We start from the raw sequence: 27825 nt of genomic DNA on the forward strand, positions 1-27825 counted from the left end.
TCACGTTAGCATTGAGCTTTGGTTCGGCTTGTTTTTGCCAGATGTGGAAACTTGGTGGCTAAATTCCGTGTACATTTGCAACTGAATCAAAACGTTATTTCCGACTACAGCATTAAGACTGCAGCTTAATGATGCAGCCGTAGATTTTTGATCCTACTAAAATTGTTAAGGGAATTACCTTAAAACAGTCATTTTATTCCCTTCTGTATGTCACATCTGGCTGTTTGAGCTCCCACTCGGAGCACGTCCCCTTTAAGAAAGTGACAGCAACAGGCGGCGGAGGAGCTGGTCAGGAGCTGGTCAGGAGGGACTGCAGTGAAGGAATTCCTAAACTTTTACAACACAGTGAAGTGGTCTACTTACTCTTTCAGCTCACGCTGAGTTTGTCAGAGACTGTGAAAATAACCACAGCGCATCCTTAATGTGTCTGCCATTGATGAAGTAGATGCAAATGACCGCTCGGAAAAGAGGTAACTTTGCGTGAGGAAAACTTATGGAATGATGCCCGACCGACTGCATCCCTCCCTCCAAAGTTCAGCTAAGGTGGCTAACGTTAGCTAGCGCAGCAGCTCGCTAAATGTGAGGCGAAAGTTAGTTTGTTTTTCAAAACAAGTTGAAGTTCGTTCTGTTGGAGTGGAAGGAGGTCTGAGGATTTGGGACAGTTGTCTCGAAGTTAAAACTTTCATCCTTGGCTCGTTGTCAAAGCCGGGCCAGGTTACACTACCAAGCTAGTACGTTTTAGCCAAGTGGAGCCAGGCTGCTAGCATCTGCAAAGTAAAGTTTATCACAGTTAGTTAAGTCACAAAGAGGAATGACACGACAAACTTCTCGTTTATGTGTCAGTGCTGAACTCCACCATGAGAGGACTGCAGCACTTTGACGTCGCAGGCAGCTTTCTTTATACTTTGAGCAACTGAGCGGCATCGTTCCCGGTGCTTGAGGAGATGCGATGAGAAAGGAGTCGACAACCGCGATGACCACTGCCTGACAAATTAGTATCTGAGCAGGATGTGCTGACTACTGCACGTGGAATCACCATGACATGTACCAGTGGAGCTCCAGTGACTCTAGACAACTTGAAAATCTGCATGACATTGTGAAGAAGCTGGTCTGAGTGGTGTCATTTAGTCAAGCCACTCATTATCAGAGCGCGTTGTAGCTTTTTGTGCTTATTCACATCTCCAACTTATCTCCTTATCAAGCTGTCTGTGGTGCACCCTACAATTTGGAGCATCCTTGCATTGTTCTGGTAGTTGTTCATCACCTGTGTCTGGGGAGCCTGCGTTTTGAATGAAGTGGAGTGCGTTATAATGAAGGTGACGGTAACATTTGGACCGACGGGTGTGGTGGTGCCATGCAAAGAGGGATGGACTGTCAGGGACCTCATCCAGCAAGCCACGCAGAGATACAGAAAACTCCTGGAACAGGTAACTCGCAAGTTTGTAAAACACAACAAGCACTCAGAATGATCTTCATGAGATCACATTTTCAGTTTCAGTTCAGTAACTGTCTCACTTTCCATTGCTGGAATAGAGCTGCCTGTGAAAGCAGATATTAAAGCAGATTTTTCAGCCACCAGTTAACTACATTATTCATTGCAAAAGGTAGGTTTTTAATAATCTTTTGAGATTTTCATGAACTTCAGAATGAAGTTTTTATGAAACAGCCCTTTCATAATGTTTAAGGCTGTCTCTGAAGTTATAAAACAGCCACCCAAAGCTCCTTCATTTTTATATTATGAAAAAACCACATGATTTTCACACACCCCAAAGTGTTGGGAAATTAGATAAAGCCACGGAGGTCCACCGCTGCATAATTGCAGTATAAAAAATTAAAAGCGTATCTGATATGAATTGCGATGATCCAGACAGGAGCAGATACCAGTCATTTCCAATTTAGTTGTGAGTGTAAAATGTAAATGACTCTGTCTTGTGATTCCTTTATGACTGCTGTTGATTCCCTGCAGTGGTCTCAGGGCAGGAACCCCATGACACCCATCACACAGCCAAATCATCTCAGTGACTTGCTTCGTATTGGGTCCATTATTCAAAAAGCACAGCGGTTATATGGATAGATAGCCTCAGTTTTGATTGAAGGAGAGATGTTTCAAAGCCGCGTGTGCGCGAGCGTGCGTGTACAGCAGCCGGAGATGCCCTCAGTTTTTCCACCCCGCTTATTGTCTTGCTCCCAGTACTCCCTTTGCCTTTTAATCTGCTTTCACCTATCCATATATCACCCAGTCAACCCACACAGCACTTATTTATCATTCTTATCTTTCACACGAGTACATCTCCTCACCTCCCTCAGTGCTGTGCACATAGCTGGAACCTTTGTTTCCCTTTGATGTGAACTGTTCCTCCTCTTTGAACACTTCCTCCTGTGATGAAATGACTCAGTTCCATGTAGAAGTAGAGATTCACAGTATACTCTTTTTTTTTTTTTGAAGGCTTTAACAGGATCTGCACATTCAGGGGAAATGCACCGTGCACGCAGTTTCTCAACAAGTGTTAACAATCAACTATTATTGATCAGAGTTGTCTGTTGACAACATTGAGCACGGTGCTGCAACAAGGGCTCATTGTGCTGTTCACTTTGTATGCAACTTAAAACATATGAGGTAGACAAACTAGCTTCCAGTTTTACATTAGAAGTGTTTAGTTGTGTTTGAATGTGGTCATTCTACCGGTCTTGGGTGTGAAAAAGGTACCGTTGTGTCTGACCTTACTTAAGACCAGCAACATTTCAGGTCCTAACTTTAACTTGATGATTTTCATGCAGCACATTCAGGCTTGGACTAATGCACCTGATTCATCTCTGAGCTGGCAGCATAGTTACAGAGCCAAACTGGACTGTGTGTGGGTTTGTCCACCAAAGTTTGCTCCAGTGCAGAAACGGATAGAAATGAATCTTTTGTAGATTTTGCTTATAACTGTTACACATTTTCAGATGATGCACTGATGGATAGGGTTGCCTCAAACGATTATCTTAATAGTCCACTAACCACCCATTATATATTTTTTTGACTTGTCGACTAATCGGATCGTACGTAAATTAAATGTAAAACATACGGCTTATCACACCAGCTGCTCTTATATAACCATCATTATCTTTCAGCTTGGTGTGTTTAAGGTATATGTTAACTAAAAAAAGACAATTAATATCATAGTTCATTAACCCTTTAATGAAATATGCAGCTTGTTGCAACAAACAATTATTTAACTGTGTAGCAAACACACAAAAATAAATTCTTAAGTATCAAATATAACAGCAACATGTTCAGTTTGGACTCAGTCAGGACATTTGCTTGCTGAGGTGTGCATGTAGCTAGCTTTGTAACAAAGCCGTCCATTGAAGATGAACGTACTTTTTTAGCACTGAAACGTAACGTTAGAAAACATTAGTGTTATAATGTTACAGAAAACGCATGAAATATGTGTGCTAAGGTTGATTAATCAAATCGTCATCGCTAATGTTAACGTTTACAGTTATCAATATGAGTAAGTAGCAAGTTAACTCTCTGTTTACGCTAATTTTAGCAGCTAACCAGCCAGTTAGCTTACCAAGATGATGGTCCCTCTTCACAAACAGCCACAACAACATGCTTCCTTTTCAGGTGCTCGTGCATCGTCGTTGTGCTGCTGTGGAAGGCAAGTTCTGCCTTACAGATATTGCATTGCACACATTTGTCTTCAGTTTTCTTAAAACGTTCCCACACTTTTGAGCTCCGTTGTCATGTAGCCATGATACCAGAACCCGTCTGGTTTAACTTCCTGTGACATCACGGCTGACCCCCGGTTACCACGGTTACCCGGTTACCGGTTACTGCGCATGTGTGTCAAGGACAGAAAGCCAGACTCAGCAGTGGAAGGTGCCGCAGCAGTTTTGACAGAAAAACAAAGTTCAAAGAAAAAAAAACCAAAAAAAAACGACGCATCGACTATTAAATTAGTCAACATAATTAACATAATCGTGACTAGTCAACTAATCGTGGCAGTCCACTGATGGTCCAAACTCTGTATGACCATCGACTGGAAGTGTTTGCTTGTCCTGCTGGCTTAGAAGCTGTGCTGCTGCACTGATTTCTCACCGTACTTTGGACTCTTTTTAACATTTGATATGATGACTGACTATGCGAACGTATAGTTGTGTACAAGAAACCAAACGGGCACAGCTGCTGGTTAACGGAGACAACCTTTTTTGTGTGGATATGGTGCTAGCGCTGTGTGGAAAAAGGGAGAGCTCCTTGTGTTGCATGCAGATGCAGTGCATGTTGTTATGAAACTCTGTATTGATCCGGTGTGTGACACTTAAACACTTAATTTCCTGCATGTGTCTATGAATTGATTTGTTTGGAACACTCATGCTGTGTTTACTCTGGCATAGTGTGGTCCTCTCTCAGTTTTCTTGCCTTTTTGTTTCTATTCTCTCCCATTTTTCTGTAATTAGCCGTTCTACTTCCTGGTGTTTTTTTTCCTGTCTGGGGCAGTGTTGAGCACAACCATGCTGAAATGACCTTGTTTTTTGGTGAATTTTGAGCTGAACAAGGCCATTTTAGCTGAGAATAGTAAAGTAAGCACTTCTCTTTCTTGTGGGATTGAACAACATTCTTGTAAACGGTGAACAGTCAGGCTAAAATGTGCCTCTGACGGAAGCCACAGAACTGGCAATTATTTCAGCTCCAGAGATGAGCGTAATTACTGTGCATGCAACTAATGCAACTGCATTATGACACTTGCACGTGTGTTCACTTCGAGATGTGCCAGTCCCACCGGAGACAGCGAGACTGAAACTGACTCAATCTGGTGTACCGGAACAAAAGGAGCTTTCTGTAGGCAGCTATAAATGAGTGAATGAAAAATGAGGCCTGCCAGGTGAATATCAGGGATTTAATTGATGACTTTGCACAGCAAAAAGTCAGAGGCGAACACCTGGCCTTGGCACAGACGGCTGCTTGTTCACCAGCTCTGTCCTCACCTGTGTCCTTCGCTGTCACTTCGTAGGACTGCATCTGCTGTTACGCTCCCACACCAGATCATGTCACACAGCTGCTGCTCTCATTTCTTCATTTCTTTCGGGCGTTTGACATGTTGTTGCTGTTTGTATTGCAGTTGCATTCCCCCCCCCCCCTTAGTAACTTAAAGCTACTTTCAGTTGGTGTGATGCTGATTGTGAGACAAAGTGTTTGTCACAGCGCCTCTGCTGGCTCATACGGTTTCATGGGTGCGGATCAAAGTAGGGACTGGAGTAATAGCATGTTTCTTTTCAACATTAAAACCTTCATGTTTTTGACTATCTTGACAACACAGATGTGCATTTATCTCTTCAGAGAGAGATGGACCACGGGCCCATGTAACACTCTTTAGTTCCATAACATTTAGTTCATATTCCACATAAAAGGAAGAATTCAGAGGTAGTCATGGAAAAAACAGAGAAATGAACGTTAACTACTTAATTTTAGGTCTACGAACTTGGCTCCAAATTTGGACAAGTCCAGTTTTAATCAGTGAACTTTGGGCTAGTTGTTGTGAAGTTTGTAAATGCACAACACATTCCCTGGGCTTAGGAATGAGTTTTTCTCTTTAATTGCTTCATCTCATTTGGTCTTCACCACGTCTTGCTTTTGTATGTCTTATATGTGTTTTTTTCCACTGCCTTCATGTCACTCTGCAACTCATTTTTCTGCAACACTAATCTGTTGTAGCTGTATAATTATGACTGGTAATTTGGTGTTTCAGGATTAGAAAACTGGGATGTGTGTGTGTTGCACAGCAGTCCAGTCCCTCTAATCTCCCGTCCCAGTGCTTGGAAAATCATATTTTTTTTAAATGTTCACAGAGACAGCTTGTTTTCTATCTCTCCCCTTCTTCCCTTCCCCCATCTGCTTCATCCTGCTCAGAAAATATGCAGCCTGTATTAAATTTTTTTATTATCTTGTGTGATTCTCTGTGCACCTACTGTTGCTAACCAACACTAGTGGTCCCGTGTACCAGCTACTTTGTTAAGATTTCCCACAGCTGTGCTAAAGAGGAGCTTAGGCTTAGCACAGGCAGTAAAGATATGTTGAAGTGAACCTAAGAAGAGTTGGGCTCCGAAATATTCAGTCTCAAAATGAGTTTCAGACAACATCTTGTTTGAGTAGTTCTAATTTCTTTTCTTTTTGGTTAATATTACAATGTTTGTTACCCCTTTGTGTCACACAGTATGGGACCAAAGGAGAAGAAAGGCATTAAAGCTGTAGGTACACCACAGAAATGTTCTCAGAGAACTATGGTCTTTTAGGTGGAATCCTTTTAATGTCCCACTCGGTTTTCATCTGAGAAACCGGACTAAATAGAGTTATACCCCCAGGAACAGTCGTACTTTTCATATTACCCAGAACCATTGGGGTGTGGGTGGTAGGACTAACCATGTGTGACTGGTCAATGTTTCTTTTGTCAGTAATCTTACATTTAATCTCCACCATACCTTGTTAAAATCCGTTTCAACTTTTAGTTGAACTGCAGGAGTAGTTGTTCCTGTTGCTGCCTGCTTCAGTCAGTCATGGTGAGCTGCTGTGGTACAGCAAGACTATGAAAGAATGGAGAGAGAGAGGGTGTTGTAGACAAGAAAGCAGTGAATCTGAATAATAAATGTTGATTTCTAATGGTTTCACAGTGGTTTTGTTCTAAGGCTCAAATAAAAAAAAAAAAAAAATTGAATTGTATAATATCAGAGTTGGAGTGAATGCGACTGAAGTGTACTTCCTGGGTTGACTGCTCCCTGTAGGCAGCTATGACCACACACAGAAGAGCCAGGGCTGAAATAAGCCTTTAGCTTCATTTAGGTTCGGAGGGATTTTGGTCAAAATGAGCCTCAGAGACGACTGTTTGTTTCTGTAGGGGAAATAACACAGTTGTGGTATACTGAACTACTGCTTTAAAGCTATTTTCAGAGGAAGCTGTAGTCTTGCTTGACTAACTTACATCATTAATTTTTATAAATGTTTTTTTATGGGCTCTAGTGGCCTGGTGGGCAGAAAGAGGGGTTGAACCTGGACCCACCCGGTGCCCCAAACATACATAATCCTGAGCTTTTTGGATATACATGTAACTCAATTACTCATGCTGAGCTGTAAAATCAAAGTTAAGAAGAGATAACTACTGTGAGGAAAAACTAAAAATGTATTTCTGATTGATAGGTTTTGTATCTGACCTTTGCTAAAACGTTTATTCTTTAATTATGGCGTCTCTTTTGTAAGACACAGTGTGAAGATAATGTGTAACGGATTGACTTTATCTGTGAGATGTGGAGCAGTTGATGAACTCTTCCTTGAAAGACACATTAGCTGTGTAATAACTATTTAAAATGCACGGTTTGTTGCCACAGTTTATTGATGGTATCAGTTTATAGTATTCAGAGCAGCAAGGATAGAGCGAGCACAATAACATAAACTGATGAAAGAAACTGAATTTCATAGGACACTGCCAGCTATACCACTGGTTTTATTAATCTATTAAATTCTGATCCATTGAATTCTCTTTTGATTCCATTTTTTTTATTGGCGAGGGTCATTCGAGGGGAACAAAAGGCGTGTGCTGCTCTTTGGGATTAATGGGGACAATACTACAGAAATACACAGGAAAAAGAAACGTATACTAAATGAGTAATTTCTTTTTACTTTATGAATTAATGTGAAGACTGATTTGAATCCGAACATGTTTGAAAAAATGTAGTGTTTAAAACTTCTTCTTTTAGATGCCGCTCTACCTGCAGCATTCATTTAATGAAGGTTTCTGTGGCTCAAGTATGCAGAGGGCCAGCATGGAAAAACTGTTTGACAAGTTAAGGGTTAAAAACATTGCTGAAGTGAGAAGAGCAGGAAAGTCTCTCTGCATCCTGTCATTATTGGACACATCAGTGAACACTGCACCTTTATCTGCTGCCATTTGTTTTCATACCAAGGAAAAATGATCCTGCTAACAGCAGCAGTGTGATATAAAAGTATCACTTTAGATGGATGAACATGGAGGCAAGCCATAACTTGTGGGTAGGAGAGAGAGCATGACTTTATTTAAAACCATTAACCTCACACAAAAAGCCTAAGAATTAAAGAAAAAAGAAAAAGGAAGATACTAGTATAGATGGCATCGAGAAGAGGAAGGGGGAGTGAGAGGAAGGCTGGGGCTGTTTTCATCGGGAGTCACCAGGAAGTTATCAACTTGTTGACCGACCTCTTAATTACCTTTAGGCCAAACGGATCAGTGTGTTGCTGTGTTTTAATGAATGTCTCCGTGCACTGCCAAGTTAAATTTACTTCAACTTTCCTGGTTTGATTGATATTTAAGCAGTTCCAAAGTTCACTTAATGAAAAGCCAAAGAATAAAGCATTTTACAGAAAACAGGAATCTTTCTGGACAGTAATTTAAGCCTTGAAAATGAATCCAAGTCTCACCGTTCTGTTGTTAACATACCAAACCGGGTCCTGTGGTGCAGAATTGTGCTGATGAGAAATCTCAGGGTATAGTAACACAGTTGGCTCCAACTCTGCTGTCATACTAACGTAAACTTTGTAGCCCCTCAACAAACTCTGGAGCAACCGTGGGACACCTGGTTCTCTTTGTATCGGTGCCTGTTAATGAATGTGACACGTTCAGACAAAATGCACATAAGATACACATTATTGTCCAATTTATAGATGCATCACCTACATGAAAAAAGTAAGTAGAACCTGACTTGGACACACTCCTTTAAAGAATATGATCCAGATTGGGTCACTCGGGTGACAGACCAACAGTTTAGAAGCAGTTTACCAAGATCCCCAGCGTTTCATCAGAGAATATGAAAGGTAAAGTGTGCAATGTGTCGTCGGTGTGCATGAAAACAAATGTGCAGAGATATGACTTGTTGGAGATGTGCGCCACAAATAAGCTCCAAAAGAAGCTCTCTGTATGAGCGCTTTGTTATCATTGTCATCATCTAAAACTGGGCTCACAACTTGAAGGAACTTGTGTTTATGGAGGCTTTTATATGTTGATGTCATCACTGACCACATTGACTTCAAGTCTGCATATTGATGTTGGCTAATATAATCTCAACAGCTCCACTGCTACAGGCCAAGCCTTTTACATGTCTAACATGAATATGAGCAGCAGTCCATTTAACAGAAACGACTGATGTTTCCAATCTCTTTATGTATGACAGTAATGAGGATTATAGTTCATTTGAAAATTTGAATCGCACTTTATAGGCCCAGCTCTGGTACGTTAATGCTAGATAATCAATAAAAAGGAGATGAAACATGGATTAATGGTTTTAGATAACTGTGCAAAAAGACATTTCCAATTGGGGTGACTCTTGGAGGGCAATGAAATAAGACTTCAAGATTAATGAGATGAAATTAGATTAGCGGATCAAATGTTTGCTTTTCCAAATCTGACAAAAAAGCCAATCATTTTTAAGGTATATTCGATTTATTAGCACTTCTACGCTTTGGTCTAAATCTGGTCCAGTATTAAAACTGTGGAACAGGATGCTGGGGGTCCAAGGTGTATTTACAGTATTAATGTCAATGCTCACCCATGCATACACAGACTGAAAGGTGGGTGTATATGAAAGGGTTCCTGCTGATGTCTGTATCGTGTAGTTTAATTAGCAAGATCCAGATGAGGCATGACCAAACAAGTGCAGGGAATTATTTCTGAGAGTGTGGGAGAGGCAGGGAGGAGACCTGCCCCCTTTCCTGCAGAAACACTGAAGGAATATGCTGATTTGGCCTCCTCTGTTTGGTTCTATTGATTACATAAGGTGTGATGGCACACATATCAGCCTCTTTTACACCAGCCTAAAGTCAAACCATTAGGTTGGGAAAAAATGTTTTTGATGTGAGCGCCTGAAGGTTGAACAGACTGAGTTCCATATTTAACTTATTAGGAAAAATCTTTGTTGATTTGACGATTGAAGAATCATTTTATCCCTTTAATGTCTTAAATGTGGAGTGTTTCTAACTCAATTCGTTTTGGTTGCTATGGTAATTAGAGTAGGGTTAGGGTTCACAAGATAGCTCAAGGGATAATTCTTCTCAGGTTTTGTTATTTTTTTTCCCCAGAACTTGGTGTTCACTGCGCGTACAAAATGATCAGGAAAATAGTCACAGTTGGATAGGATTTGGTGCATTTCCACTGCTCTTATTTTAATTCAGATCCTGCTTATTAGTGCTGGTTCTCAGAAGCAGAGGGTCAAACGAGTCACAACCTTTTTCACTTTCATTTGGAGTTGTTTCAATAATTGGCACATTATTTCCAGGTTTTAATGGACTTTGGCTGGAACGTACATCGTAAAGTTACCTCTTTGGATACTCAGATTATGGAACAGCATTTCTTTTATGTAACTCTTAAAAAAAACGCAGAGGTTAGATATGATGAGTGAAAAAAGAAGTGCAAAGTAAGTACATCCTGTGTTTAAATGAAAACCTTCAATGCAGTTCACACTCCTGTGAAAGCCTAGTTGTGACGGAGCTCTTCTGCAAAGTGGGAGACCAGAAAGGCTGACTGTTTAGAGAAAACAAACGGGGGAGATGTAGGGAGTTCACCACATACCTGAAAAACACTGAATGTTCCAGTGTTTTCCCTCTGGTTAGAATTTTTTTCAAGCTGCTTATCACTACATGGAGTTATGAGAATCAAAGACAAATTAACCACGAAAATCTGTAGTAATATCAGGCAAAACATCGTAGAACGTTAATCCTCCTGATTTTTGGGTGAGATTGATGTGTTTACAGCTCTTATATCCCCCCAAGTCCTTCGAGGTTTTTAACACGCTGCTGAATAATACATTATCATTTTAGATCAGTTTGCTCACGGCTCTTATGTCTAAATCTCCATCTTTATTTTAGCAGTGTGGCTGTTGGAAGAAAAAAGGGGATTGTTGATGACCTAAAAACAGCAACGGGTCAACAAAGGAATGAGGATGTTGATGTAATGCAAATACCTTCAACCACAGCACGTTTTTGTGCTTTCCCACAGCAAACACATGAAAGAGAAGCCACTCCAGAGCCCTGGTTCATGGCTGCAGCCTCCAGCTTCAAATGGACAAATGTGTTTCCAGGACGTTTCATGGATGTGCCTGTTGCTCGTAGTTGTCAGGTTACAGTCGTGCAGCGTTACAGCTGATGCAAGTTTTTATGATTGATCGATTATTATGTCCACTGCTTCAGAGAGATGCACTATACTGCCAAAAGTATTCACTCACCCATCCAAATAATTCAATTCAGGTGTTCCAGTCACTTCCATGGCCACAGGTGTATAAATTCGAGCGAGCCAGTTTGGTGTGGAAGAACCTGACTGTCCTGCACAGAGTCCTGACCTCAGCCCGATAGAACGACTTTGGGATGAATCAGAGCAGAGACTGTGAGCTGTGAACTGTGAGGCCTTCTGTCCAACATCATTGTGTCTGACCTCACAAATGTGTCTCTGGAAGAAAAACTCCCATAAACACTCCTAAACCTTGTGGAAAAAATTGAAGCTGTTATAGCGGCAAAGGGTGCGCTGACGTCATATTAAACCCTATGGATTAAGAATGGGATGTTACTTCAGTTCATATGTGTGTAAAGGCAGATGAGTGAATATTTTTGGCAGTATAGTGTATTTGTGTTATTGATAGACTCATCAATGTTTTCTCATTGATTAGTTGGTCTGCACATTTACTGTAAAAAGCAAAGAAAAGTCAGCCATGCTTTAATAAAGCTTTAATAAAGCCTTTGACACCTGAGACTACTCAATTCAACAGAACAAAATCCCACACGTTTTAGGATTGATTATGTGACCTGAACAGCAAAGTATTTCAGCAGTTTAATAAATCAGTTATGCTGTACTCTATTATCTGTTAGCTATACTGATTGCCCATTATGCAATTATGTTTTTATAAAAGTGGCAACATTGAAAAAAACAAAACTGTGTTCATGAATCATCTAAAAAGTGCACAAACTACTGTCAGATCTCCAGAGTCCTCGACATCTCCATGTTAATGATGTGCCAGTTGTTTTTCAGTAATTTGATAAATGGCCTATTAGTCCTGGTCCATGTACTTCTGAGATACATTGCAAATTGAAATGGAAGGCACCACATTTATTCTGCTGCTAAATTGCACAGATACTGTTAATCTCTCTCTGAAGCTAATTTTTGCTGGAACCATTTCAGCTTTAATGCAGATTGGCTGTCCAAAGCAGGCTTGGCTTTTTTTTTTTAATTCACTCGATAAAATATCATTTGAAATTAGTGGCTTAAAGCAATCATGTCCCTCTTATGAAGGGTTGATGATGAATTGATGACTTGTAGAAACAAAGCGTAAAACAGTTGGAATATATTCTGACACCAAAGCCAAGAGCAGAAATCCTCAACATTTATTTTTCTACACTGATGCTCTGAAACTTTCCCCAGTGAGTCTAAAGTATCCTGCCTGGCTCCACAGATAACGTGTCCCAAAACCATGATTGGTATTGCTCAAGGAAGGTAAACACTTTGCAAAGAAGATAACAAAACTATGTTAATGCAGTGTTAGGCAGGTCAGTTTAGTGGAGCTGTACAATGAATTTCAGTAGGAAGGGAGCGAGCCATTCAAGTGCCTCTCTGTGTGACATAATGGAAACAAAATGGGGTTTGCATGGACCGGGGCTCTATTTAACTTGGTGTAATGGTTTATTCTAAGTAACCACACGTGCAGTGTATTACATTTCTACATTGTGTGGCACCAGAAGAAGATCAAACAGTGTGTTTAGCGAGCTTTCTCCCAGGTAACAGCTGTTGTGTAACCACACATCATGTCAGTTTACTCAGTAAAGAAATGTGATCAGCAGACATCATCAGGGTTTCACTTGTAGAATAGGTGTGGCACAAAGGCAACACTAGGTGCTGCTTCCTGGGATATTTGCAGCTCTTTTCTGCAGTCAGGCTGCAGGAATGATGGGAGACACGTGTGAGCAGGTGTAGTAAGTGTAACAGCCTCATTCATGTGTCTCCGAGTTCCTTCTGATTGATTAGCTCTGATAGAGAAGAATTAAATTAGTTCTGTGAGATGAACGTCCAGAATGTGCTCTGTGTTGGCTGGCCTTCTCACTGATGCCTTGTCCTCTACATGCGCCTGACCCTGAAAGCCTGAGTTAATGGAGCACCACCCTGTGATGTTTTGACTCGTACCTTTCCGTAGGCTGTGTGTGGCTTTTGTATTTGTGTGTGGATGTGAGTGTGCTGTTGTCTCAATATGTTGTTCAACAACCAGCTCTGTGTAGTCAGCTGTCCAGTACAGTGTCGGTGTCATTAATCACAGACCCAACACAGCGGAGAAAGGGGGTGAGGAGGGAGAGAGAATGGGCCAGGCGAGAGTTGTAATCTGTGCAAGGGACCTAAGGAGGGATGTGTGGAAAGAAACTAAGGAGAGGGCAGAGATGAGATGAGAGGAGGGTGCCCAGGAAGAGAAGGCTGTACACTGAGGAGCAGAGAGGAGCTGGTGAGCAGTTGAGAAGGAGTTTGTGGCTGCAGTGAGCTTTGGTTTGGCTCTCTTTTATTTCTCTGTGCACAAAGGATTCTATTACTCTGGTGTCCAAAGGCCTGTGATGCAAACAAGTTATTAGTGACCAGCCACTGCTGCCTTTACTGACACTGATTAGCGTGTTGCTGTTTTACACACACTTCAGTATCAACTCTGAGGATGGTCAGCTTAAGATGCACATACAGTAAGTCCACCAAGGGCTGCTGTTATTGCTGATCAGGACATGTTAAAGCCAGTTACAGTAAAGGTTTATGTCGCGTATACACAGGGCCATATATTTGCATAAAACTTTAAAAGAAGACATTATGAAAAGCTGCACATAAAAAGGTAAATGGGAGAAAATAAACTGAAATGGAACATGACACAAGCCAATAATCATGAGCCTGGAGTTGCTGCTTGGTGTAAGACATTAATGCTTTAAGACCAGCACCCAACATTGGGTTTTCACAGAGCTGAGTGCATGAAGAATAAAGGGAATGCTTTATGTTCTTTATCTGAATGAATAAGTCTCCTTTGGTAGTTGTTTTCTGTGATTCTAGGTAAATGAGCATCTTGATACTGAACACAGGAGAACCAAGGCCACGGCCTTGGGGAACTCCTCATATCAGTTTTTATTCTCTCAGTTGTGTATTTTCCAGTTGACACAAAGAAATCTGTGTCCTCAGTAATGAAAGCTGTTGTGTAACGTTGCACTGTGCCACAAAGCCGCTCAATTTTCAGCCTTTCGTAGTAAAATAATGTCTTCAAATGCATTAACAGCAAGAGATTCAGAATGAAGTTTCCAGTGCATACGAAATATAGAAAATAGATCAATTAAAAACTACAAAAACCTAAGTTAACACACACAGACATATGTTGCACGTGTCCGTAACTGTGTAAACACAAATGTGGGATGTGTTGGGTGGAAATGATTAAAGTGAAACACATTTTAATAGATCAACTATCTAGTCTAGCAGCATTTAAACGGTGTGATGACAGATGGACAGAAGCTGTTTCTGAGGCCTGAAGGCAGACGCTTTAACAGTGTGTGTCCAGGGTGAGACGAGTCCTGTAGGACCCTTTTAATGTTCCTGAGGCGGCAGGAACTGTGCAGTTCTTCGATTGAGGGGAGAGGGCAACCGACTATCCGCTGGGCAGCCTTTTTCTTCTGTGCAGCCAGAGAAACGAGCACAGACACAGAAGTTCATGATGCTCTCTACTGTGCAGCGATAGGAGGACACCAACAGTCTCTCAGGGATGCAGTTCTTCCTGAGAACCCTCAGTAAGTTGGGCCTTCGTTATTAGCTCAGCCCAGGTCAGGTCCTCGCTGATGCTGACTCAGGAAGCAAAATGTGATGCCATAACACAGGCGATCTGTGCGTGACACAGCAGAAACCCATTCTGAATCTGAAATGGCTTCAGCCGTTGAGGTTCACTGTAAATAGAGTTCGGCACGTGATCTGCTGGTTTTAGGTCTGTTTACATGTTTTTAGATTGACAGTTTCTGTATCGTCTGTTTCCAGGAAGGAGATTTTCTGGTTCGGACTCATCATGTTGAATACTGTGATGGGGGGATTCTGGACCCGGATGATATACTTAGTGATCTGGTGGAGGACAAAGACAAGGTAAGAACCTGCAGAATAGTTTGCTTTCTCCTTTAAAAAAAAAAAGAGTTTTAATGATCTCTGACCCCCTGAATCACCGGCAGTAAGCTGAAGAACAAGTCTTGCTTTCTACATGATGTCACAAAAAAAAACCTTTGTATACTTCTAATACAGTCCATAAATAGCACTGTGTATTTCCTAGAAGGTGGTCCCATACCGTATCCGTATGTTGTGTTCTGTGTGATGAAGTGTGTGCTGTAGCCTGTGTGTTCGCTCTCTTACTTATTGAGCTGCATTCCCCTGGATAGAATCTTGCTTCTCTTGCAGAATTCAAAGGTAAAGGTTTTAACTTGCCTTTAGCATTAGGCAGTGTCATTAACAATTCCCTTTTGGCAAACCCAATCCATATATTTCCATTTTTCATCTTCCCCTCCAAGGAAAAGCTCCCTTTTTTCATTTAAGCCCATGGGAAGTCTACTTTTTCTGTCCTTTCTACTCTGCATTATTCGAATGTGATAAGTTTCCTCACTTTTTGGACTTTTTGAACTACGTTTCAGGACCTTAAATGAAACTTGAGTTCTCTTCTGATTGCTCTTAGTATTAAAACACCGTCAACATGTTTTAATTAGCCTTTTTCCGATGGCAAACTGAATTTTTCATGTGGTTCACAGCTTGAAAAAAAAAAAAAAAGAACCTGCTGGCAAGAAAATGTAGTGTTCAGTCTTTCTGTGCTCTGCTCATACTGTATGCCTTTTAGGACGTTTAAATATTTCAGAATTAGTGGCACTAATTAATGACAAAGATGCTGTAGTTAGTCATTTCTCTTGAGGTAGTCAGCATCTTTTGGAAGAACAGCTCCCTCTCTTGTTAACCAGGGCTGATGCTTCTGTTTCTCCTTTCATGTCACAATGATCATTCTTTCTACTTCATGAGAGCAAAGTGTGTTTGCTACATTTGAATTAACAATGTTTATAATCTTGCATCATATTTAATTTTTGTGTGAGTGATTTTAGCTCAACAATGTTAACACAAGGCTCCAGTGGAATTATGACTAATGGGAACACTCCCTGCTGTACAGAATTAATGTTCACTCATGACATTTTCAGAACTATCCTGATTAGTCCTCATTTGTCAAAAAGAGGTGGTGACACGGCACACTAAGCCATGGCTCAGGAGCCGCATGAATTACTGACAAGAACACAAAAAGGGCCAAGAGAGCAGCAACCGACCTGGAAGATTATTTTCACAAGAGCCTGTTGCCATGGTTTTAGAGTAGTGTGGACTGGTCCCGCTGTTAGCTTGTTGTCACTTGCCCTGTGTTACTGTGTCCTTGTTTGCAATGCTTTTTTATCTGGAGGTGTTACAGTCTGGAGCTTTAGCTGTGATCAGTCGGTAAAGCACGAGCTGTGCACTGCACTGGATTTACAATAAAAAATGAGTGTGAAAGAAGATTGAATGATTTCATTACTTCAATCATACGTCAGAGTTGCGTTTGTCCCTTTTTGACCCACATTTTTCATTGAATGTCTGAATTCTGAGAATGTAAATGCTATAAAATCTCCTTAAAGAAGTGAAAATAGAAAGTTGTGTGCTAAACATGTGCAATTCGTGCAGCAGCTCTTTCCTTTATGTAGGACCTGTACCCACAGGAGGCAGATGGTGTAAAGAAGAACTGACTGTCATTATACTGACGTGACTCTTACTCAGTTGTAGAGTCAGCCCACAGGTTCCCGTTTACACATTTAGCTCAGGTTTAGTCTCCATTTAGTTAAGAGGTTCAAGTCTGAACAATCAGAGTATGGATGGAATATTTGACTTTTATTGTGAGTTGAACAAAAGTAGAATTTAGTTAATGGATGATAAATGGTTGATGAAAATATAGAAGCATCCATCTCAGTAGAAGTAAAATGATCAGATAAGTGCTTATTGATTTGAATAGCAGTTGAAACTGGTCCAACAGGTTTCTGTATGGTTGGATAATTACTGTAAATGAATGTGTTTGTGGGGGATCTCTCTAAAAACTGATGCCGTAGTCATTAATAACTGTTTTTGAATGTTGTCTCTCCCCTCACATTCATGCAAAAAGGAATCACGATGCTTTTTTGTGTTAACACTGAAGCCAAATATCAAAGCACACAAGCCCTTAAAACTACACTTTCCAATACTCAGATCAAATGAAATGCCACACACAAATATCCCAAAAAACACACATATGGTAAGATAGAGTCGTACACACACACTCAGAGGAATATCCTGTGCAGAATAATACCCAGCAATGCACACCCCTGAGCACCAGAGATTGCATATGAAATGAAAGTGTGAAATATTCATTGGATTCTGAAGCAAGGCTCTCATAGTATTACTGAGCTGAGATGAATAAATGGCTCCTAATCCCAGATGAGTGTTTTACTGTAGGCAGCCTGAGTCTGCTTGGCTTTAGGTTTATAACCACAAACACAACAGAGGATATTTGAAATCTGCTGAAGACAGAGGTCAGAAATCCAGTTTAGAAGAATCCATGGCTGAAATATTCTGCTGATACACTGCATATTACTTCATCTCATACATTAGAGAAAGGCTTTAAATCTTTGGCGGTTGAGGTGATATTTATCCAGCGAATGCAAACGTGGGTGTGTTCTCTGTTTTTAAGGCCTCATTCTTTTGTTGGTAATAACGTGATCTGTCTGTGGGTTCATTTTCTCAATAACTTATTTGCCCCGCACACTGTTTATTAAGATCTTTCGTTGTTTTGATTTGATTCTGCCTGTACTGTAATCAATGTTAGTGGGGTTGAGTGGGTTGTCTTCTTAAAAAACAACATAGCGTATATTTCGGGCTACAAAGCGCACCGGGTTATAAGGTGCATTAAATGGAACTAAATTAAAGTTAAACTTTATTTAACTCGCTTGTTGTGCTGCGTCACTGATAGCGTTGAGTTTGAAATAAGCTTCGTCAGCATGTCTCTTAACAGGAGCCATGTTTGGGGCAGCGGGTATAGAAAATGAATGAATGAGTGCACACACCTTAATGTTGAAGCACAGATCGTATTACTCCGCCAGGTTCGTGACTACGGTGGCCGTCATGCTCAATCCATCAGGCAGTGCAGCTTCGTAGCTTACCAAGGCCGTGCTCAAACATTTGGACAGATTTTTGAGCGCCGTGTACCACGTAAAATCAGTTCTAGGTCAGAAAGCACAACCAGAATTAATTCATACATTAGGTGCACCGCATTTTAAGGTGCACTGTCGATTTTTGAGAAAATTAAAGGATTTTAAGTGCGCCTTATGGTCTGAAAAATACGGTATTTCTCCAAAGCAACAACGCCAGGCTATCTCAGCTCAGGCTATCTCAGCTCAGGCTTTCTCAGCTCAGGCTTTCTCAGCTCAGGCTATCTCAGCTCAGGCTATCTCAGCTCAGGCTATCTCAGCTCAGGCTATCTCAGCTCAGGCTTTCTCAGCTCAGGCTTTCTCAGCTCAGGCTTTCTCAGCTCAGGCTTTCTCAGCTCAGGCTTTCTCAGCTCAGGCTTTCTCAGCTCAGGCTTTCTCAGCTCAGGCTTTCTCAGCCCAGGCTTTCTCAGCCCAGGCTTTCTCAGCTCAGGCTTTCTTTCTCAGCCCAGGCTTTCTCAGCCCAGGCTTTCTCAGCCCAGGCTTTCTCAGCCCAGGCTTTCTCAGCTCAGGCTTTCTGTCTCAACCCAGGCTTTCTCAGCTCAGCCCAGCCTTTCTCAGCCCAAGCTTTCTCAGCTCAGGCTTTCTCAGCTCAGGCTTTCTTTCTCAACCCAGGCTTTCTCAGCTCAGGCTTTCTCAGCTCAGGCTTTCTCAGCTCAGCCCAGGCTTTCTCAGCTCAGGCTTTCTTTCTCAACCCAGGCTTTCTCAGCTCAGGCTTTCTCAGCTCAGGCTTTCTCAGCTCAGGCTTTCTTTCTCAACCCAGGCTTTCTCAGCTCAGGCTTTCTCAGCTCAGCCCAGGCTTTCTCAGCTCAGCCCAGGCTTTCTCAGCTCAGCCCAGGCTTTCTCAGCTCAGGCTTTCTTTCTCAGCCCAGGCTTTCTCAGCCCAGGTTTTCTTTCTCAGCCCAGGCTTTCTCAGCCCAGGCTTTCTCAGCTCAGGCTTTCTCAGCTCAGGCTTTCTCAGCCCAGGCTTTCTCAGCTCAGGCTTTCTTTCTCAACCCAGGCTTTCTCAGCTCAGGCTTTCTCAGTTCACGCTTTCTTTCTCAGCCCAGGCTTTCTCAGCTCAGGCTTTCTCAACTCAGGTTTTCTCAGCTCAGGCTTTCTCAGCTCAGGCTTTCTCAGCTCAGGCTTTCTTTCTCAGCTCAGGCTTTCTTTCTCAGCTCAGGCTTTCTTTCTCAGCTCAGGCTTTCTCAGCTCAGGCTTTCTCAGCTCAGGTTTTCTCAGCTCAGGCTTTCTCAGCTCAGGCTTTCTCAGCTCAGGCTTTCTTTCTCAGCTCAGGCTTTCTTTCTCAGCTCAGGCTTTCTTTCTCAGCTCAGGCTTTCTCAGCCCAGGCTTTCTCAGCTCAGGCTTTCTTTCTCAGCTCAGGCTTTCCTTCTCAGCTCAGGCTTTCTCAGCTCAGGCTTTCTTTCTCAGCCCAGGCTTTCTCAGCTCAGGCTTTCTCAGCTCAGGCTTTCTCAGCCCAGGCTTTCTCAGCTCAGGCTTTCTTTCTCAGCTCAGGCTTTCTCAGCTCAGGCTTTCTCAGCTCAGGCTTTCTTTCTCAGCCCAGGCTTTCTCAGCCCAGGCTTTCTTTCTCAGCTCAGGCTTTCCTTCTCAGCTCAGGCTTTCTCAGCTCAGGCTTTCTTTCTCAGCCCAGGCTTTCTCAGCTCAGGCTTTCTCAGCCCAGGCTTTCTCAGCTCAGGCTTTCTTTCTCAGCTCAGGCTTTCTCAGCTCAGGCTTTCTCAGCTCAGGCTTTCTTTCTCAGCCCAGGCTTTCTCAGCTCAGGCTTTCTTTCTCAGCTCAGGCTTTCTTTCTCAGCCCAGGCTTTCTCAGCTCAGGCTTTCTTTCTCAGCTCAGGCTTTCTTTCTCAACTCAGGCTTTCTTTCTCAGCCCAGGCTTTCTCAGCTCAGGCTTTCTTTCTCAGCTCGGGCTTTCTTTCTCAGCTCAGGCTTTTTCAGCCCAGGCTTTTTCAGCCCAGGCTTTTTCAGCCCAGGCTTTCTCAGCTCAGGCTTTCTCAGCTCAGGCTTTCTTTCTCAACCCAGGCTTTCTCAGCTCAGGCTTTCTTTCTCAGCTCAGGCTTTCTCAGCCCAGGCTTTCTCAGCTCAGGCTTTCTCAGCTCAGCCCAGGCTTTCTCAGCTCAGGCTTTCTCAGCTCAGGCTTTCTCAGCTCAGGCTTTCTCAGTTCACGCTTTCTTTCTCAGCCCAGGCTTTCTCAGCTCAGGCTTTCTCAGCCCAGGCTTTCTTTCTCAACCCAGGCTTTCTCAGCTCAGGCTTTCTCAGCTCAGGCTTTCTCAGCTCAGGCTTTCTCAGCTCAGGCTTTCTCAGCTCAGCCCAGGCTTTCTCAGCTCAGGCTTTCTCAGCTCAGGCTTTCTCAGCTCAGGCTTTCTCAGCTCAGGCTTTCTCAGTTCACGCTTTCTTTCTCAGCCCAGGCTTTCTCAACTCAGGCTTTCTCAGCCCAGGCTTTCTCAGCTCAGGCTTTCTCAGCCCAGGCTTTCTCAGCTCAGGCTTTCTCAGCTCAGGCTTTCTCAGCTCAGCCCAGGCTTTCTCAGCCCAGGCTTTCTCAGCTCAGGCTTTCTCAGTTCACGCTTTCTTTCTCAGCCCAGGCTTTCTCAACTCAGGCTTTCTCAGCCCAGGCTTTCTCAGCTCAGGCTTTCTCAGCCCAGGCTTTCTCAGCCCAGGCTTTCTCAGCTCAGGCTTTCTCAGCTCAGCCCAGGCTTTCTCAGCCCAGGCTTTCTCAGCTCAGGCTTTCTTTCTCAGCCCAGGCTTTCTCAGCCCAGGCTTTCTCAGCTCAGGCTTTCTTTCTCAGCTCAGGCTTTCTTTCTCAGCTCAGGCTTTCTTTGTCAGCTCAGGCTTTCTTTCTCAGCCCAAACTTTCTCAGCTCAGGCTTTCTTTCTCAGCCCAAAGTTTCTCAGCCCAGGCTTTCTCAGCTCAGGCTTTCTTTCTCAGCCCAAACTTTCTCAGCTCAGGCTTTCTCAGCTCAGGCTTTCTTTCTCAGCCCAAACTTTCTCAGCTCAGGCTTTAGTTGGCTTGACCACAACTTGTAATAGCGGCTGTCATGATGGTGGTTGTTGGCTTTCATTTTTTTTTTTGAGCGTCTGTGCATGAATCCATTAGAAGAGGACCTTTGACATGTTAGTTGATGCTTTCCAAATGCAGCTGCATTCCTCAGTGAGGAGGAACATTGTTATGATGAAGAAGTGTGAAGAAAAACACTTCTCCTAAAAAGAAGATGAGAGGAATTATTATTCTAGATTAGAGGTTTTCAAAGTGTGATTCTCATGGGGGCGCCATACATTTTCTGGGCAGGCTTCATGAACGGAGGTGAGGAAGTATTATTATTCTATCAAACGAAGGTTGAAGGGCTCAGTTAGTTCAGTTTGAGAGAAATTTGTTTGTTTTTCCAGTGTCAGAAATTTATAAATGGCATAGGACAGGCTGTTTCTGTATTTAGTGTCATCTAGCATGTCAAACAGCAGCATGTGGTTATTTGTGCTCACTTGGTAAGAGTGAATGAGTGAATCAATATAATCATTATCTGTAGGCAAGCAGAAATTCAGATAAACTAAGAGAAAGGGCAGAGTGAGTGTGGCGTCCTTTTCTTAAACTTTATCAGAGGGATGGCCTTTCCACCTCAAACCTTGAAAACTCTTATCTGTATTGTTAGATTCATACATGTGTTGCACCACTCAGCGCGCTCTCAATGCTAAGTGTGTGTTTCTAAGCACACAAGCACCGATTACAAGACCCATAGAGGGAGAGTGACGGCTTTCTCTGGGAAGAACCACTCATCACTAGATCTTCACATAGCTATTTTTTCTGTGTTAGGTTTTCAGTTACTTTTTGCACAATGTTTAAGCAGATATGATTATCGAGAAGTTTGCCTTCTAAAAGGTAAGTGGACCTCACTAAGTCTAAATCATTTCAGTAATATAATATCCTATGTGATAAATGACTGTAATACTAACAGTGTAAAACAGTTTGGATTTGGATTTACACATTAAATGATATATCATCAGTAAAATAATAATAATTCATCAAAGGATTCAGGATCTTTTTTTCTCTCTGAAAGTCTGATTGGTATTATAAGATAAGATACTAAAACATGCATTTGATGATAGTGCCGACTCTTGGTGTGAAGTCAGCCATCACCTCACTGCAGCCAACCGTTTCACCCTCTTACGGTCTTATGTTGTCATTATACCCAAGATCAAGCCTAACTTTTGTTTAATTTGACCTCAACTGTGCCATTTGTAATGGCATATAAAATGCCCCAAAGAGAGAAACAATGCTGCTTGATGGGCGCAGCTCCTGCTACAGAGCACAGTGAGCAGAGAAAAAAGACCTCGGACTCCTTAGTCATAGTTAATAAGCATACTCATGTTTTCATTTGTGTCTTCCATGCACACAAATAAGGTATCTGGGGTTTATGTTGGGGACTGTGTGCTGGACTTGGAAATGGCTTCATAGAACAAAGAAGTGTGTCGGTTAAGGGTGTCTTTTGCAACTTTGTGGAGCATTTAGTCAATTTGTTAACTGTTAAAGACTTTAATATCCAGAGTGGCTCAGTGGTGCAGTCTCCTTACTGTGGGCCAGCTGGCGCCTTTGTGTAGAATTTGCACGCTCCCTCTGGGTCATTCCCAGGTTCTCAGGTTTCCTCCCACAGGTTAAAACAGGTTCTCAAAATCTAAGATTGTGGGCCTCCCCTCAGATGAAGCTAGAAATAAGATGCCCTCTTTAATTTAGCCGATACCCTGGATTCTTTGATGGATATTAATGAGACACACCAACTATTAAAGTTGGGACTATGTTCAGAAAACATTGAACACATCACTTAGTTTCTCACTCATGAAACGTGGTCAATTGAGTTTCTAAATGTGTGTTATTAGTTTGCCTTTCTGGTCATCTTGAGTCTCTTTAGTGTCAAAGCAGTTGTTTTATGAATCCTGGTGTGTTTTTTTTTTGGTATTGCTGTTCTTGATGAAATACTTGGTTGATTATTTCTCTTTCTGGTTGCTTTATGTCTTCACAGTTATGTATCTCTGTGATTGTTTAGAGGGTCTTTATTTTTAGCTGTTGTAATTTTGTCTGTCTTTGTGGCAGTTTAGCCTCTTGATGGTTGTTATCTGTGTCTCTGTGGCTGTTGGAGCTGTTTGTGGTTGTTTTGTGTCTCTGGGATAACTAATTCTCTTTGAAAATCTCTGGTCGAAAGCATTTAGTTTGCTGTCATGGGTGATTCTACACTGGCTGTAGGTCTGAGTGTGAGCACAAATTTAGTGTTAACCCTGTGATGGAATGGTGACCTCTTCAGGTGACCCCACCATCTGTTAATGGGGAAGATCCCACCACTCCAGGAATATAGTGAGTTTAGAGAATAGATTTATGGATGACTTATCATTTCTATGTAAGAAATCACACCTATCTGTATCACCAGACAGCAGGTGAGCTATAATGTGGAGTTTCACCTCAGACCACCATCCAGTCACCCTCCTCCAACACGCACATACTCCCTCACACACAGTTTTTTCTCCATTACCCTAATGTCTCCTTTGCACGTTGTTTTTTAAGCCCACTCACAGCCGCAGAAAATGACAAGTAAGCAGAAAATATGGATCCCCATCAGCGTTTTTTACGTTGCAGGAAATGTATTTCCTAATGCATTTTCCCATCTTGTCTGTATGCAGAAACAGACTTTTCCAGGGTTTGTTGAAAGGTGGATTTTCTGATCGGACGCACAGAATCTACATTGAGCTTTTGTAACCAAAAAGATTTAAGATCAAAGAAAGCCCCCTTTCACTCTGACACCCCCCTTAAGCACACCCCCAGTCTTTGTTACTGTTATGTTTTTTAATACATCTATGTTAGCCCCATCACCCTTTACCTGAAGAAAAACACAAAGGATTAATGATGTAGAGAGACTCTCACTCTAAATCACCCCAAAATATGTTATATAGCAAGTCATTAATCTGCACCAGCTGACACGTCCGCTGCATGTATGCATACAGCATGCACAGAGTGGAAATGGTGCTCTGCTAATATATGTTAACTGTCAGTATGGACTGATGTGTGTGTCAGCGCGTTGCAATCCATCAGTGAGGAGGCCATAGCCCCATCAAGAATAATTCACAGTTCAGCTAATGGTTGTTTTTTTTTCATTCCTAAAGAAAGAGGTTTATGGTCCCTCTACCCTTCTGAAGGACTAGCAGCTACACCTGATCACACACACCGGACGGTCAGGGACAACTCTCACATACGATTACTACACACGTGAAGTCGTAACTGATATCACGTACAGAGGATGGCCAGAAGGTTTTACGTCTTTTACCCTTTTGAGGGACTAAGAAGAGCAACGCTGCCACATATGTTAGTGTATGTTACGCACCACTGACGATTGTAGTGGCACACCTGAGATTTGATTAGGTATTTAGGGCTTTTACACGGGCCTTCATGCCAATGCGTTCTCTACTTGTTGTACATAATGGGTTTCTGCTGGCAAATCTAGATTTAATGAGATAGGATGTGTTATTCAGGACAGCGCTGAGGCGACAAAACCCGAAAGTTGGTTTCAGAGTAATGCTGGTTGACCTTTTTCAGCAATGTCATATCATACTTTACATGAAAAAAAAGCTCTTTGACTTTTTAGATAACAGCAGCCATTTCTGTTGGCTCACAGAAATGAGGGGGGAGAACACTTTTCTCTCTTAAAGCCCAACCAGAAATGAACTGACTTCAGATGACTAATGAAGGAAACAGACCATATACACTTTACACCAAATAGACCTGTGCTGTTGCCCCTAAAGCCACACCCTGAGAAACACAATAAGACAGCAAACTGTACATTCTGCTGGTCATTATAGCTGCACAAACCTACACACACCAGGATAGCCAGTAAATGAAACCACTGAAACGTGTTAAAGCAATAAGCAGCAATGCTTTCTTTAGTGGAAGGTCAATATTATTCTCACCAGTTGTCCACCTCACAGGAGGCCCCGAGGGGTCAAAGGTGGCTGCGGTACTGTTGTGTGTGTGTCTGTGTGAGACAGAGAGATGTGTTTTTCCTCCTGTTCATTCACTTAACCTTTGCTGGTTGACGTCTCACTTGGAAAGGAAAATATGTCTGAACTCACTTGTCCGGAAAGATTTATTGATGAATATAATTAGGAGAATGTGGAAAAACAGCAAGAGCACAAGACCAGAAAAAGCTCGACTTTTATCAGTTCATCTGTTCACAAAGTAAAAATGCATGAGCGTTGCTTTTTAAAGGAAAGTAACAAGTCTATTTAAAGCCATCTTTTCTTTTATCCCTGCTGGCTTTTATTCCGCAGTTCAGTTTGATGCTAGTGCTCAGCTGAGAGGTCTGCTACAAACACAGATGGCATGTTTTCATTGCTTAAGATAATCTAACATCTAATCTAAAATCATAGCAAAGTAAAGATGTAAAAAACTTCATGAGTAGAACAGCTTTCCATTATGTGGACTGAGTCTGGGGTCAATCCCGGTCGACCCTGGGAGCAAGAGATAACAGAGCAGGCAGAATGAGTACGGGTTGAAGTCAGTGACCACATTCAAAGTGAAGAGCAGACGGATGGGGAAAACGACCACTATTTGCTTTATAATTAAGGAAAAGTACAAAGTTCCACCTCCGTCATATTGAATTAGGACTGCTAAAGCTTGAAATCATTTCTCAGATGATTTGATACGTAAAGTGATGAAAAAAATCCTATCGGAAGGGGAAATTGATAAGGAGAAAATCATTCATTAGCATTTAACACAATACTAATATGATTATTAAGCAGAACACAGAAGTGCAACCTGAACGATGGGATTTGTTGGAAGTCTGTCTGTTGGGAAATGATCTGGGATTGAAATGTTGGGATTAAATGTGGAATGAGGCCACCTACACAAATTATTGCTCCTCAGTATTTCATATGGCATGTTTTTCTAATCCCTTTCAAGTCTCATTGTTTTGATTTGGGTCATGGTTCAATTAATGTTGACACGTCAACCAGCAGTACACACACACACACACACACACACACACTGAAACACAAAATGTGGCATGAGCCTAATCACCAGCTACCTAAGAATCCACTCAAATGCTGCCAGACTGTCTGGTGTCTATTGTCTTCATTATCTTGTCACAGCAGAACAAGCAGATATGAATAATCACATTACAACCACATCATCTTTACTTATCAACTCGTTAACTGTGGTTTGGTGTGTGTGATTTCAGTTACTGCTGCTCCTCACAAAATGTTTGGAAGTTTCTATCAGTGTGCACGTACTGCACAGACTTAATGTTCTGATGGAAACTGTAGGGGAGGATTATGGGGCGTTATGCATATTAACCCTTCCAACAGGGCCATAATTGTCTCATTTTTGACTGGCTTCTATTTTCTTCCTCAAAATGACATCGTTGAGCTGGTGAAAAGGGAGGAATAAAGGACGGGGGGGGGGCAGGCAGATGTGCAGCAGACCAGGAGAAGGAAGAGAGAGAAAACCTGAACCAAGTTTGGAGAACAAGTGGGTTTAGATAGTTTGTAAGACTTGAAGATAAAGATCCCTGAATACAGCTAATGAGACATTTGAAATAAAACAAGTGTTTCGTACACCTTCAGGCAGTGTTCCCTCTCTGGAGGAAACTAGTTCATTTAATAGAAGCTTTTGATTTTCTTCACTTTGAAAATGCTTCGCACCGAAAGCCATTCCATCTGCCTCCACATACGCCTTCCTTTGTTCTTCATTTTGTCTTTATGTAATCATCTCCTGGAAAGGTTGATCAGTCCTTTGCCACGGGCTGCATTTTGACCCAAAGTATCTGGTACTGTTGGCTTCATTCACGTATTCTGGCACCTTCCTACATAGTTGTGCTTTGGTGTTATGCTTATATTTGAGCTTTGGAATTTGACCAAAACCAATAACCCTCCTCCGCAAAAGAAAAGTAACTTTGTTCTCACAGTCGCTGCGCCCTCTCCCTCCTTATTCACTAGTCAGCTCACACTGTTAGTGCACACCATCTCTCCCCTGCTGCTTGTACTGGGCGAGAATTGCCAAGTTTGTTCAGTGTGTTCACAAAAGTGAGAAACGAGCTCATTTGAAAAGTTATAGTTGAGATAGACCCTGGTCCCTGTTGTGGGAGTGTAGGAGCTTCAGGACCATCTAAAGTTTCCCCATACTTGGGGAAAGTTCCTGCGGTACAGATGTGGTCATAGATATATCATACATGTGCACAAACATATGACAAGACAGCGCATACATCAAAATAACAGGACGGCCAACTGTGTTGGAGAACAGAATGTGTTCAAACTGTCTTTTGAGAAATTTAAACTAAAAGTATCTCATGAATGTCTTAAGAAACTTTATTCCAGTTTCATTGTAAAGGCTTTGAAGTTCAAGTAGTCCGACGTGACAAAGTCAATCAGCAGCACTGCGCAGATACTGTGGCTCTGCCTGTCAATGTTTAAGTCTAAATAAACTGTGCAGCAGCCACACGTTATCACTACTTCCACACTGTTGCCAAATGAAAGTCATTGTTGGTGCTTAATTGAGTTATTTGTTTCAAGCACTAACATGTTCAGCAGCTATTAC

The 27825-nt window shown here is 42.1% G+C and overlaps 1 protein-coding gene across 2 annotated transcripts in view; it reads left to right on the forward strand.

Annotated features, from left to right (window-relative positions):
• The first annotated feature begins 278 nt into the window (after nt 1-278).
• Nucleotides 279-27825, forward strand: part of pard3bb (par-3 family cell polarity regulator beta b) — a 200558-nt gene continuing 173011 nt past the window's right edge. For both annotated transcript variants that reach the window (XM_072397832.1, XM_072397833.1), the window contains exons 1-2: nt 279-1427; nt 15024-15125. In XM_072397832.1, coding sequence (XP_072253933.1) covers nt 1311-1427; nt 15024-15125 — 219 coding nt within the window. In that variant the 5' untranslated portion in view covers nt 279-1310. The remainder of the gene's footprint in view (nt 1428-15023; nt 15126-27825) is intronic.

Source organism: Leuresthes tenuis, unplaced genomic scaffold (genome assembly GCF_036924035.1).
Source record: "Leuresthes tenuis unplaced genomic scaffold, fLeuTen1.0.hap1 SCAF_12, whole genome shotgun sequence".
NCBI lineage: Eukaryota > Metazoa > Chordata > Actinopteri > Atheriniformes > Atherinopsidae > Leuresthes > Leuresthes tenuis.